This window comes from Tachypleus tridentatus, chromosome 11 (assembly GCF_004210375.1).
Source record: "Tachypleus tridentatus isolate NWPU-2018 chromosome 11, ASM421037v1, whole genome shotgun sequence".
Lineage (NCBI taxonomy): Eukaryota > Metazoa > Arthropoda > Merostomata > Xiphosura > Limulidae > Tachypleus > Tachypleus tridentatus.
The window spans coordinates 9,172,074-9,185,608 of record NC_134835.1 but is presented as its reverse complement, the minus strand read 5'-3'; the positions used below and the strand labels follow the sequence as shown (position 1 = coordinate 9,185,608).

Here is a 13,535-nt window from a genome sequence, read left to right as displayed (position 1 = left end):
AAGTTAAATTTATTAAGCAGTGAAAAATAAATCTTACTTTGATTTTCATCTAGATATTGAAACCCTGATATGAATTTTAAATGATTTTTCAGCATACCAGTGAAACTAATTACATGTCTCACTGGCATTAGAAGGAAAGAGAGATTATAGGATATCCTACTTTTAGTGACAGTGACCTCCTTTATTCAAGTTGTTATTAAAATGTTTGTAGATGTTATTATACTGATTTTCTCAAGCATATAGTTTTAAATGTTGGCAGTTCTAGAAACAGTAAACAAATGTAGTTTCAGCCATGGTTAGTAGCCTACATCTATTAACTTTCATAATTAATGGTAACTGTTAAAGATGTAGGTGATCATACAGGTTACTAAACCATGATATCAGTTGATCTTGGTTACTACAACCTTATCATAAATACTGATCAGAATTAATGATGTTAGAAAAACATGTAGGTTCAAGAAGTCTTGTTAGAAATGAAATAGAAACCCTTTAACCCAAGCAGTTTTGATAGGTAAACTTCTTGAAAGTGCTCAGATTATTGGGTTTCTATTTCATTTTATCAAAATTAATGTCAGTGAACTATAAACAATTGAACAAATAATTTAAGACCTAAGTGCAAATTACTGTCATTACACCTATTAACTAAGAGGTGTTTGTTTTAGTAAGTGAATATTTACAAACTATTAGTGGGATTTCTGTAAACCTTGTCTTTTTTTGAAAGACAACTTCACTGAGGCAGCACACTACTGTATAATTATAGTATCCAGTATGTAACTGTTCTTGAACTTACAGTACCTCCTTATTGGATGATTGAACCAACTAATACATATGTGGTATTAAATGAGCCTGTGAACATAGACTGTTTGGCCAAGGGGTATCCAGTTCCACAGATTACATGGAAAAGAGCTAAGTGTAAGTTAATATATCTAAACAATGATCTTTGGTGTTTTGTGAGAGAATGTAAAGACAAACAAAAAGTCATTCATGTATATTTTATAGTCCTGGCTGATCAATGAAATTTTGTGTTTTATAATCTGATTTACTGGAAGTATTGTTCCAAGCATACTTTACTTTATAGCTATAAAGTACTTTAAATTCTGTATTGTAAAGAAATGCATAAATTAATCCTACTTTCGTCTTACCTGTTTCGTTAAATGAGTAATTTTTGGTACAATAGAAATAAAACATTATAATAAATTGTTTATGGGATAAATTTTTTTTATGTGCATAATTTATGTAGATATATTTAAGAGGGGGTGAGTGTGGTAGGACAGGGTGCTTAAACATATCTGTATCTCTACAGTTATGACATTCTGCCATCTAGTTGTATTATATGTAACTATTTTATTACCTAAACACAATGGTGTGTGAGTGCAAATATGAACGATGAAAGTACCAGGTCAGTTTTGGGTTTTAGAATAAGTTCCTTCTGAGACTATCACTTTGAATTTTTTTTTATAGCTACAAAGCAAGCATTTCAGGAATTTTTAGTTTACTTGTTTCAAACAATAAAGAATTATAGAAAATTGAATAGGCAGAAAAGAAAAACAACTAATTCACTGATTATTTATAACATAATTTAAGGTGAATGACCTAAGTTAAGATTCTTTCTACTTCCTCAGAGTAAGGATTATTCAACCATTATTTTGTATTAATTATTGAAAAGATGACTCTAGAGAGTGATACACCATAGAAGTTTAAAGTGTTCTATTTATACTACAGGGTGGCCCGTAAGCCCACACCCATCCATATATCTTATGTATCTGTGTGCTGTCCCTCATTCTCAATGCATAATATTATACGACACCATGTTCTGTGAGACATTTTCCTCAACATAGCAGGGGTTGTTGTTCCAAATGCCATAGTAACAGCTGCCTTCAACTCATCATTAGTATTATAACGTTGTTTAGACACAATGTGGATGGGTAGGGACTTACGGCCACCCTGTACAATGATATTTTAACAGCTGCTTTTTATATCTAAACCTTGGAATGACTGTCCTCCTACAACAAATACAAACTGAAAAAGGCAGTAGGAGCTGAGACATCAGGAATTTAACTACTCAACTATTGACCTATGATTTCAATTTTTATAATAACTTCTTAGTTTGATATCTGTGTTTGGGAGCTATACAATATAATGGTAATGACTGGCAATGAATAATTTTTTCTTTTTTTTTGAAACTTCATTGTGAACTTTCAGCATAAATAATATATATATGTATGAATAAAGTTATACCAATTGTAAAAATATGGAAGCTATAAACTTTTAAGAACTATGTATGTGTGTACATGTAATTAACTCCTGAAATCCATTATTTATACTTCAAAAGTATTTCATACTGCAAAATACACTAGTATTAAAAATCAGGTTTCAAAAAGGGTTAACAGCTCAAGTTCTTTCACCTGCAATGGCTTAAACTCCACCAACTTTCATCATTTGGTCACTTGTAAGTACAGTATCAGCTAGTTTTGGAGGTATTAATTCTAAATAAGAAAAGTGTAGAATATCAATTACGGATAAATTCCGTTGAGATAGTCTGATTAAATCTTCAATTGTAATCCTCGTTTGAAACTAGTGTAATATTGCAGCCCACAGAGGTAAGAATCAGGTAAGCCTGATGTATCATATGCCTCAATGATATGCAATAATGTTAACTCTCCCCCTACATGACTTGATTTGTTGAGAATAGCCTTGTTATTAGTATGTCAAACTGTAAATCCAAAGGTCCAGTGTCCATATCCACTGCCACAAATTTCTGCTCCACAAGCTTTGAAGCCAGAGGTGCATAACAAGTATGACAGTTAAATCCCACTAGAACTTGGAATGTAATGGTATTTACTAAACTGTTAATCTACTAGCTCAATATTATATTATATTCAATTAAGTGATTGGTACAATGTTCACAAACCATGGTATGAATCCCACCCATTTGAACAATAAAGTAAAGTAATGAAAGTTTTTGGTGAGTTCTACCTCCAAGTTTAGTTCACAATTACTGATGGTAGCAGGTAGCCTTAATATATATTCCATGGAAAAATGGCTGATCAAATTTTGTGGCAGTTGATATTGAAACCCAAGACCTCAAAATGTTCAGAAATTTCTCTCATTCCTCACCATGTCATGCTGGCCCAAAACTTAAAGAAATTGAAATAAAAACCAACAAACTTGTATTGCTAAAATTAACATGTGATGCCCGTAGTGGGTAAAGTACAGATATTCTATTGTGTATTTTTGTTTATTTACACACAAACATAATGGGAATATTTCAATAACTTTGATAGCTGTAATAATCAAAATATTAATAACTGGAAACTCTTAAATTTGATCAGTTGATTGCTTTGACTTAACTTTGACTGGTCAAAATTAGTTGATTATTTTTATGAAAATGAATATAATCACAATTTTGAGAACAGTAATAATAAAAATAATCAAAAACACTAATTTCAAGTATTTAATTATTTTGTTGAAATTTGATTAATCAGTTAATTTATGTAACACTAGTCAACATAAGTGTCACTCATGGGTGTTATTGTTATGCTGATTAACTCAACTAGCTCTAAATCTCACTGTTTGATAAGAGTATTCCAAGAGTAAGCTAAGGTGTTGTTAGCTAACTGCTCTTCTTCTTGTTTATTGGTTCAACATTAGTGATAGCTAGTGCAGATACCCCATAAGTTTCTTTGCAGAAATATCTGAAACAAACAAACCATAATTTGTTTTTCATTTGAAAGTATATTGTTCTCTGAGAATTGATGAATATCACACGCTGCTAACACTTATTGTAATTGATGAATACAACACGCTACTAACATTTATAATAATTAAGTGATCTAGAAATACTATTTCTTAGTACTTACAAATTTCACAGGTGCAAAACATTTTCATAGTGAGAAATAATATATAATGTGTGACCTGAAAAAAAACATCTTAAATTGGAGAAGGTTGGGTTTTCAGTAAAGAAATATACTTTCTCTAATGATCTCAAAATAAGTTAGGAACATTGAACTTCATTTTTTATTAAGTTATATTTGTTTGGAAAGGTATAGGTGCTGTTACATATTTATTATTACTGTCACGTGATGCCGATGATACAGCTTCTTGTAGAGATAAATGATGCAGTTCTGGTATAAGTACATTGTGTTATACTTTATTTATATATCTATCCATCTAATGCTGTTGTTTAGCTGGCAGTGGAACTGATTTTGAACAGATACTGAGTGGACCTGACTTTCAAGTATTTGAGAATGGTACTTTGAGACTTGCACATACAAAACTTCAAGACAGAGGACATTATCTATGCCAAGCCAATAATGGAGTTGGGTCTGGATTAAGCAAGGTAGTTCACGTGACTGTTCATGGTAAGCAGATTGTATTTTTATTCAGAAAATTATCAATTTGGACAATCAGTTACAAAGTTTTAACTTAAAGACCTCTGAACAATAACGGAGAAATCAATCAGTTATAAAAGTACAATATTAAAAAATTTAATTGGGGTTTTAAGATAAGTTTTGCTTTAAATCAACTTAAATCAGTAAAATAATTCAAACTGATTTTAAGATAATGCCTGTTATATGAATTGTATGTTATTAAAATGAATGGAAGATTTAAAAGAGAATGTATAAATTGGTTTAATACAAGACTGTATACATATAAATTACTGTAGACCAGTGGTTCTCAAGTGGTAGATTGTGTGCCTCCTCTAGGAAACATCAAGCTCTCCCATAATAATGTAATAAATTACAAAAATAATAATTTTGAAAAATATATAAGATTCATGGCTACTAACCTAAGCCTGAAAATGACTGAACAATTAGTAACTTATATGCCCCTTATTTTGCATCAAATCGTGTTTACACTTTCCTAAAAGAATGTATTAATCTGTGACAGAACAGTTGAGAGTAATTGCTATGATGGCTCAAGTGTACATAATTTCTTATTACATTTGTATCTATCTTTGTAAGGTTTTGGTTCAAGAAGTTTATTAAAATTTTCCCACATGTATAGTTTATTTTTTTCATATATCACAAAAGGAAGAGAAGAAAATTTTGAATTTCAAGAATACTGGACAAAGTTTTTATTTAAAAAGTCTTTTGAACAATATATATAAGTAATTCTGTATAAAAAATAATATTCTATAAAACATATGATACATGTGGTGAGTAAAATATTTACTTACAAAATCAGTTTACTTTCCACAATATTTTGGGGCCTGGACCTTTCATGTAATTACATCTATAAATATATATACATTTTTCGTTCAAGTGCTTAAAATTATTAGAAAAAGTAGTTTACAAGGTTCAGGTATTTGTAGACTAGTAACTTCAGTATTGTGTAATAGAAAATGAAGAAATTATATTGAAAGATATGGTGAGAAAAAGAATGGTAAAGGAAAAAAACTGATGATATAGATTCGAGTTTGTTGTTTTTTTTATACAAGATCCCATTGTTAAAAGCCATGTTTAAAAATTACAATGAAACAGTTGACTGTGTTGCACATTAAGCCAGCACGGAGATTCACAATTTTTTTTTTTTATAAAGATAAATCAATAATTAATCATAAATCAATGGGATAAAGTTTTTTTCTGTCATTTATATTTAAAATTTAATAAAGTAGCTTGATTTTAGACTATCTGAGGAATATTTTGATATTATATAAAGATCCATATGTTTAGACATCGTAAGATATCAGTTTTTCATGCTGATTTAATTGGTTACAGTTCCAGCACATTTTGAGATGAATGAAAAAACAATAACTGTGAATAAAGGAAAGGAAACTAAACTGTTGTGTGAAGCTATTGGAGATAAACCAATGGCAATTATTTGGAACCAGAATAATCATCCACTAAACCCATTATCCAAAAAAAGGTACATTATCAAATATACTTTAGTTTTTTTTTACTTACAAGAAGTGAATCAAGTGATGTGTCCTAGAGATTCCAATACAACAAATATTTCTTCTCACACAATGGGTTTTCTCTATCTTCTCCTGCCTTCTAATGTGTTGAAAAGAAATTTTCTCACTTGATATGCCAGACTCTATACCCCATAAATCCAAGCTGCTCATTTATCATACAATACCTCTCTCCACCAATAGGAGTACAACACACTTTCTTCAGAGTAACTCCCTCTGTACTAGTTTTGCATAACTTTACTTTGCTCATTCTTACTTTCTGACCTTAAGCACTAAGTACTGTTTTCACACAAACTATTGCAAATGAATTGTTGTTTTACTATGATTACCACCACAGCTTCTAAGTTTACTGGGGAGATACAAACTTCTGTTATATACCAAGGAAGTGCTGCCTGTGATGCTGTCTTCCCCTATCTTCCCTCAATGATTTAAGGGTGGCTTTATTTTTGCATGACGCCATTTTTGGTTAGGTGTTCTTACTCTTCGGTGTTCTGTGTTAAAGTTATCAGGTTACATACTTTTCCATTATCTCTTGCTCATTGTTTCTCACAAGTTGCTCTTCCATGACTCCTGATCCTGGATCTTTCTGTTTTCCACCACCCTGTTTCCATGCCTTGTCATTTACCCACATTTTAATGTTCTTGTCCTTAGGTTTTCCATGCCCTTTAACAGTGGTATAGGCGACTATACAGTGGGGGCCATCTTTCCACACCCAGTTATTCCTTGAGGAGGCTACTCATATAGACTGGTTAATTAAATTGGATAAGTCCAATACTTTAGATTTTGGATTAGGTATTCATTCCTCACATGGTCATTTCTATTGAGTGGGATCTCAATCTTAAAGTTTTTAGTGGTTATGCTCTAATCTGGATACCCTGCGCATAGTTGCATTTCACACCCATATGAAAAACAAACTACCATTTATCTGGTCTCTAGCTTCTCATCCAGAGGCTTTATGGTTAGATGCTTTAAGTCAGAAATGATGAGGCCTTTAAATTTAGTCTATGTTACCTGTATGACTCATCCCCATAGTAATCTACCTTATCCATAGTACTCTATGTTAAATTCTCATGGTGGTTCTATCTAGAGGCATCTACTGTTAGCATCATATCTACCCCCTCTGTCTCCTACTTTTCTGTGTCAACTTCAATTTGATATCTCCCATCTCACCATTCCAACCCTTTGGCTTCACACATAGCTTTTGTTAGGTCCCTCTCAGTCCTTCCTTTCATATTGTCAATTTACCAATGACCTTGGACTATTTTCAGTCACTTATATCTCTGACAAGGATTCTATTCTTTCCATTCTTCCATTCCTTATGTTTCTTAATCCTTCATCTGGCTTACTGATCAGTATTATTCAGTTTTTACCATGTTTGGTTATAAAGCAGCCATTCTGAACACATTTTGTTTCACCAGTTTCCACCAGGTCTTATCCTTTCCACCTTTTTCCTCATGTTCTGGTCTTTTGAAGTTCTTCATTCTCATCATGCCCTTTTGATTCTTGTTTGAGTTTTCATTGTCGTTCTATTTGCTTTTTCCCAACCTCCCTTTGAACCTTTGGTTTCATGGTCCTTGTATCTTCTTTTGATTCTTGTTTGAGTTTTCATTGTCGTTCTATTTGCTTTTTCTCAACCTCCCTTTGAACCTTTGGTTTCATGGTCCTTGTATCTTCTTTCCTTCAAGACCTATTTTTTTTTCTCCTGATTTGTGGTTGTTCTTGGTCTGACTATTTTGCATTAAATGTTTCCTATGTCCTTTATCCCAGTACATATATTATGTTTTACCCAAACCATTTGTTCCCTCCTAATACCTCAGCTTTTATCAGGGTTTTGCTGCCTTTGCACTCATCTGTATCTCTTCCATATCAGGTATTTTTCTCAGGTCAGGTCCAGATTACCTCCTATGACCTGTGAAGGCTATGTGACTGTATGGCTGCCTTTCATGCTTACTGTTCCTGTTTTTTGTTTTGTTTTTTCCTGGAACTCTTCCATGTCACGTGACTCTGCCCCCATCACTCTGAAAGATATCATCTTTGTTGCATCTTCCTTCATCAGGTTCAATATATCATTGTGTCTCTAGTGGACATTTTCTTTGCACTCTGGAGGAAACTATCCAGGCTGGAATTGAATTACTTCTCTTTCTTTTGTTGCTCATTACCTACATCATCTGGCTGTGTCAATTTTTGGTTGATACCATCTACTTCCTATGGCAATTCCACATACATTGGCTTGATTTTCACTTGGGTGTCTTTTTTTACTGTGGTTTATTTCAGGGGTCTCCTTTTTCTTTGATATCTATTTCAATCCTGCTCAGTGGTATTGTTTATCTGGTTTGATATGCTTTCTTATAAACCCATATCAAGTACCATTAAAGCTATTGCATTCAATGTTGAAATGGTGTGTTCTGCAAGATCACTAGTGGTTCAACTTTTTGGAATTCCAGTTGCAGGATGCTTCATTTCTCTGTTCCTATGTTTAAGTTTGGAGAAGTTCATCTGCCTCATAATACTGGTTGTAAAATGTTCAATGCCATGCTGCTACGGTTGCGTAGGTATTTCACATCTTCCTCACAATGATGGATACACTATATTTCTTACCTGCTCTTAAGATTGAGTTATAATAGTTATTATTTTTATGCTCATAATTTGAGTACAGAGTGACTCCCTGTTCTTGTGGTTGAGCTGAGGCTTAGACACAGCCCTGTAAGTCCAGATTTGATTTGTTCTGCTTCCTGTCTCCTACAGTTGATATGGAAGTTTGCAAACAGCAAATGCCATTTGCCTACTTCCTCATCATGCTTTTGACTGCTTGCAGTATGGCACTCTATTTGTTGACATTTGTATTACTAATGGCCTGCTTGTCCTGGCCACTATACATTGTATATACTGGTTTTGATAATGAGGTCTTCTGACTTGTAATTCTGAAGATTGGACATTGTTGTGTTTGAGAAAATACCCAGCAATGTCTCACTGAATACCTCTATTTTCATAATTCCAAGAAATGGCTGTTGGCTTTTTGTTTTTTCTGTGTAGGTGTGAAGTTACCTGTCTGTGTCCATTTTTTTATACTATGAGTGATTCCTCTCCTACCAGAGTTGGTTTGTTTCCAGTCTTGTTTGTACAGTTGAGGATAAAGTGAGACTTCTGTTGATTATTTACGTTTTATATCTTGTTTTCTAAGGTTTTCTTTTACTAGCTCTAGGTCTTGATGCCATCCTCTTCAAATCCATTTCTTTGAGGGCAAAGAGCATACTTGTTTCAAAAGTAGTGTAGTCTCTAAAATGTCCACTACAATTCAATTACAGAGCACATCTGTTCAATACTATGTAGATGCTTTCCATGTGGGTCTCTTGTTTTGTTTATACTGGTCCCACCATCTACTCAGTTTTGGAATCTAGTTGTTATGTGAGAAGAGGCATGTGTGGTGTTGGAAGCTATCATTTTCTTACACTGAAAATATATTTTCAATAGATATTTACCTCTGCACACACACACACACACACACACACTTCTCATCCCTCCTCATTACTTCCAGTGCTATCTGTTTCTTGTGGGCCTAACTTTAAAAGTATGGCTCACATCAAGTAGTATAGAGAGAACCAAATACTCTAGGTGAGTGTGTTGTGGCCTTGTTGGTAGACGGTTGTCTCTTGTTCTAGGCACCTCAAATTTATTGAATATAAAGGCAAGTGTATTAAGTGAGAAAATTTCTTTACAATTTATTAGAGGGCAGTGAAAGATTGAAAAAAAGCAATTGTGTGAGGAGAGATAATTGTATCAATTTGAAAATTATTTTCAGTTTGAGTAAACGAGGATTCTTATAAACCAATTACATTTGTATTTTCGTTCATTAAAATATTATAAAATGGAGCTCACTTTGGTTGTATTAGTAGGAAAATAAGAACATTAGTTTTAATATTCTCATAAACATAATAACAAAACGTTATTGTATTTTAAATTTAACTCAATTAATATATTTTAACCCATTATGGTCACATATAAGATTTAATAATGGCTACATATATTACAGAATACCAATTTAGCAGATTTAGGTCCTATCTGAATAAGGTCCTATGTTTAAATATGTATGCAATATCTGTAGAGAAATATTAATGCATATAATGGATATACTGTGAATTTCCGACTGTTTGGGTGGTAAAATATGAGTTATTAGTTATAAATTTATTTCTGCACCTTTATTTTGTATTCCTGTTTTGGATAACCTGTTATCACTGCAGATATTAAAGAGCTCACTAGTTGAAATGTTAATATTTATTTACACCAAACTTGTTGCAATATTTAAGAAACTAGTTCCATATATATTTGTTTATTTTTTCATAGTTGTCACCTATACTTATTAAAGAATGGGTGTATTTTTTTGCTTCTTTATTGGATGCAGGTATGCTCTAAATGAGAAACTAACAAAAGTTGGTATGGAATCTGAAGTCACCATTTTTGAGTCTCAGAGAAGTGACACTGGGAGCTTTGTTTGCCTTGTAACAAATGCATTTGGTCAAGATGAGATTAGACTGCAATTAATTGTGCAAGGTTTGTATCATGTTCTATATTTAATTGTTTATTAGTGGATACAATAATTATTGTAACAGATATGATTTAAATCATAAAAATTTTACATAAAATTTTTAGGTTTTGAAATATGTTATATTTTATGCAGGGTAAAAGAATATCCCAAGTTTTGATATAACTAGAATTTAATTATCCAGACTGATAATTGTAAACTAACAGGCATTAGAATTATTTATAATGTATTAAAATCAACAGAAAACTTTGTTACTAAATATAAATATGTAATAGTTGAGTAATAATATGACCCCTTACCTTAGCTCAACAACAAAGGAAGTTATTTACTTTATCCTTCAATATATGATTAACCAATTATATCAGAAAAAAATAAATATTCTTCCAATATAACATACACTAATACCATTATAATCCACTTTAAAAAAATATTTATTTATGTATTATAACATACAGAATCACCAAGTCCTCCTCAAGATGTTAGACTTCTGGAAGTTAGGAGTCGATCAGTAACAATAGAATGGAGTACACCTTATGATGGAAACAGTTTTCTACGTTCTTATGTTATCATGTTCAAAAATTTGTCAGGTAAACAAAAAGAAATACAGTATATTTTTTTAACAGCATTTTTATGAAAAGAATTAGTTGACTGATTTCCTTGTTAAATTAATTATGGCATATTGATGACATGAGTAACATTTACCATTAAAATAAATAATAACAAATAATATTGTTTATTTATTTGTCAGGTTTTCTTGAAGTAAAATTTCCACTGGTGAAACATCATTTTGTTTCTTATTCTTAAAAAAAATCTCAGTTTTATTTGAAACTATATTTTAGAAATAGAAAGAGTTAGTATTACTAACTTATAAAAATAGTTTTTACAATAATTCTTGTTATTTTCTTTACATCATTACATAGAGTCATGGCATGGACAAATTCCAAATTTAACAGTCAAAGCCACAGAGGAAAAAGTGACAATAAGAGACTTGCATCCCTCGTTTACCTACAACTTTCGTGTTTTAGCACAAAATGCTCTAGGAAATAGTGAACCATCAGTGATACTCAATGTTACAACAGAAGAAGAAGGTAAGTTTCAGGTTATATGTTGCTTTATTAGCAGTGGTGTAACTACAGAATGGTCCCTTGCATGAAAAGTAATTGGGCTTTCTACAATTATTCCTCTTAGTGGCAATTCTTAAGTTTATTAGGCCTTTGGGTTTCCTTTTGGCTCAGTATCACCCCTACAATGGCAACAGCTTTGTTGGCATACGTATACCACTGTTTGCTAGTTAAATAACTAAATCGATAGCTAAATAATTAATATATTTAATATATGTAATATGAAACAATTAATTTTCATTTCATTGATATTGATTTCTTGTTTGTTACTAAAATATTGAAATGAATATTTACAAACAACTAATGATTTCAGTCAGTAACTTTTAATTGTTGAGGATCAGTAAGTGTGACATACTTAGCATTATGTATCTTAGACATGACTATAATCAACTATATGCTTAAAGGTTCTGACATTCCATTCAAGGGTAATGCTACCAAGATCAAGCCATACAATAATAAAAATCTAATGTCATGCTACATTACAATATGGAATTCTCTGATACTGACTTTTCAGGCCCGGCATGGCCAAGCGTGTTAAGGCGTGCGCTTCGTAATCTGAGGGTCGCGGGTTTGTGCCCGAGTCGTGCCAACCATGCTTGCCCTCCCAGCCGTGGGGGCGTTATAATGTGACGGTCAATCCCACTTTTCGTTGGTAAAAGAGTAGCCCAAGAGTTGGCGGTGGGTGGTGATGACTAGCTGCCTTCCCTCTAGTCTTACACTGCTAAATTAGGGACAGCTAGCACAGATAGCTCTTGAGTAGCTTTGTGCGAAATTCCAAAACAAACAAACAAACAAACTGACTTTTCAAGCATAGTTAGAATTTGACACAACTGATATGAACATGTTGTACACCATTTCCCATTAGGAGAGTTGAACAGCTGTCTCTAGCCTGGGACACTTGAACTGATATTTTTTTTAGAAATGTGCAACTTCGATAGAAAAGAAATAGTAAAAAAAATAGGGAAGATAATAATAATATGCTGTATTTTAAATTAGAATGTTATTTGAACAATACTAGAATGCAATATTAGTACTATTAGGATTTGTATATTTTAGAAATAAAATTTATATTAAGTTTTTATCTTTGTGGGGTTTTGTCTTGTACGCTCTTAGATGTGTCTTTCCAGACCAACCCCTTTCCCACGTAATCTTTCCAGCTTTGTGTTAAGTTTTGTAATTTAATTTTACTTTTCATGCACAAGAGATGGATTCTTGAATATTTTGTTTAGGTCTGCACAAAACATGAGTATGGTCCTCTAAACATGTATATCATGTTGTCAGCCTTAGGAATACATGAATTTTTTTCTATCAAATATCATATAAACTTGTATTATGTAATATATACAAAATTTATAAGAGTGTGCAAATGAAATTGTGAATAATTGTTCTACCATCAATTCTTTTGTGAGTGATATTGACGGATGTGAGGAACCTTGTCAGCTGGTGAAGTTTTGTTTTCAAGAACCCAACTGATCCATGAGGAGAAGAGTATACACAGATCTTTTCACTATTTAAATACACACTCCTAAAAGAGGAAGGGAAGAAAGTAGAAAATGGTTACTTTTGCAAAATATGAAAATACGTAAAGCAGTCAATAAAAATAACCTAATGATTCTAAAATTACATAGCACGTAAAAGTGCTTAAACACAAATGTTACATTCTTTGGCTTAACACATTTCATTAACTACTTTTCCATTATTTCAAAATACATTTGAGATTCATAAATTACTTAATTCTGAAGAAAGCAAGCTATATATATAATTCAGAACAAAAACTTAATTTAGTAACTTATCTTAATATAACCAAACAAAACCTTATCTGTGAAAAAAGGGTATAGTCAGAAATGATTAACTATCAAATTGAAAAGAATGAAATCAAACTGTTAATCTAAATTCCATGGCATCACTATAAGTGAAGTGATTAATTAAAACTGTTTCACAGAGGGCAAGCTACCACTAT

General features: G+C 32.1%; 1 protein-coding gene across 2 annotated transcripts in view; it reads left to right on the top strand.

Moving 5' to 3' along the window:
• Positions 1–13,535, top strand: part of LOC143231662 (cell adhesion molecule Dscam1-like) — a 147,875-nt gene that overhangs the window by 87,789 nt on the left and 46,551 nt on the right. For both annotated transcript variants that reach the window (XM_076466234.1, XM_076466235.1), the window contains 6 exons: positions 793–912; positions 4,188–4,361; positions 5,721–5,868; positions 10,314–10,462; positions 10,910–11,041; positions 11,375–11,542. In XM_076466234.1, the coding sequence (XP_076322349.1) occupies positions 793–912; positions 4,188–4,361; positions 5,721–5,868; positions 10,314–10,462; positions 10,910–11,041; positions 11,375–11,542 (891 nt within the window). The remainder of the gene's footprint in view (positions 1–792; positions 913–4,187; positions 4,362–5,720; positions 5,869–10,313; positions 10,463–10,909; positions 11,042–11,374; positions 11,543–13,535) is intronic.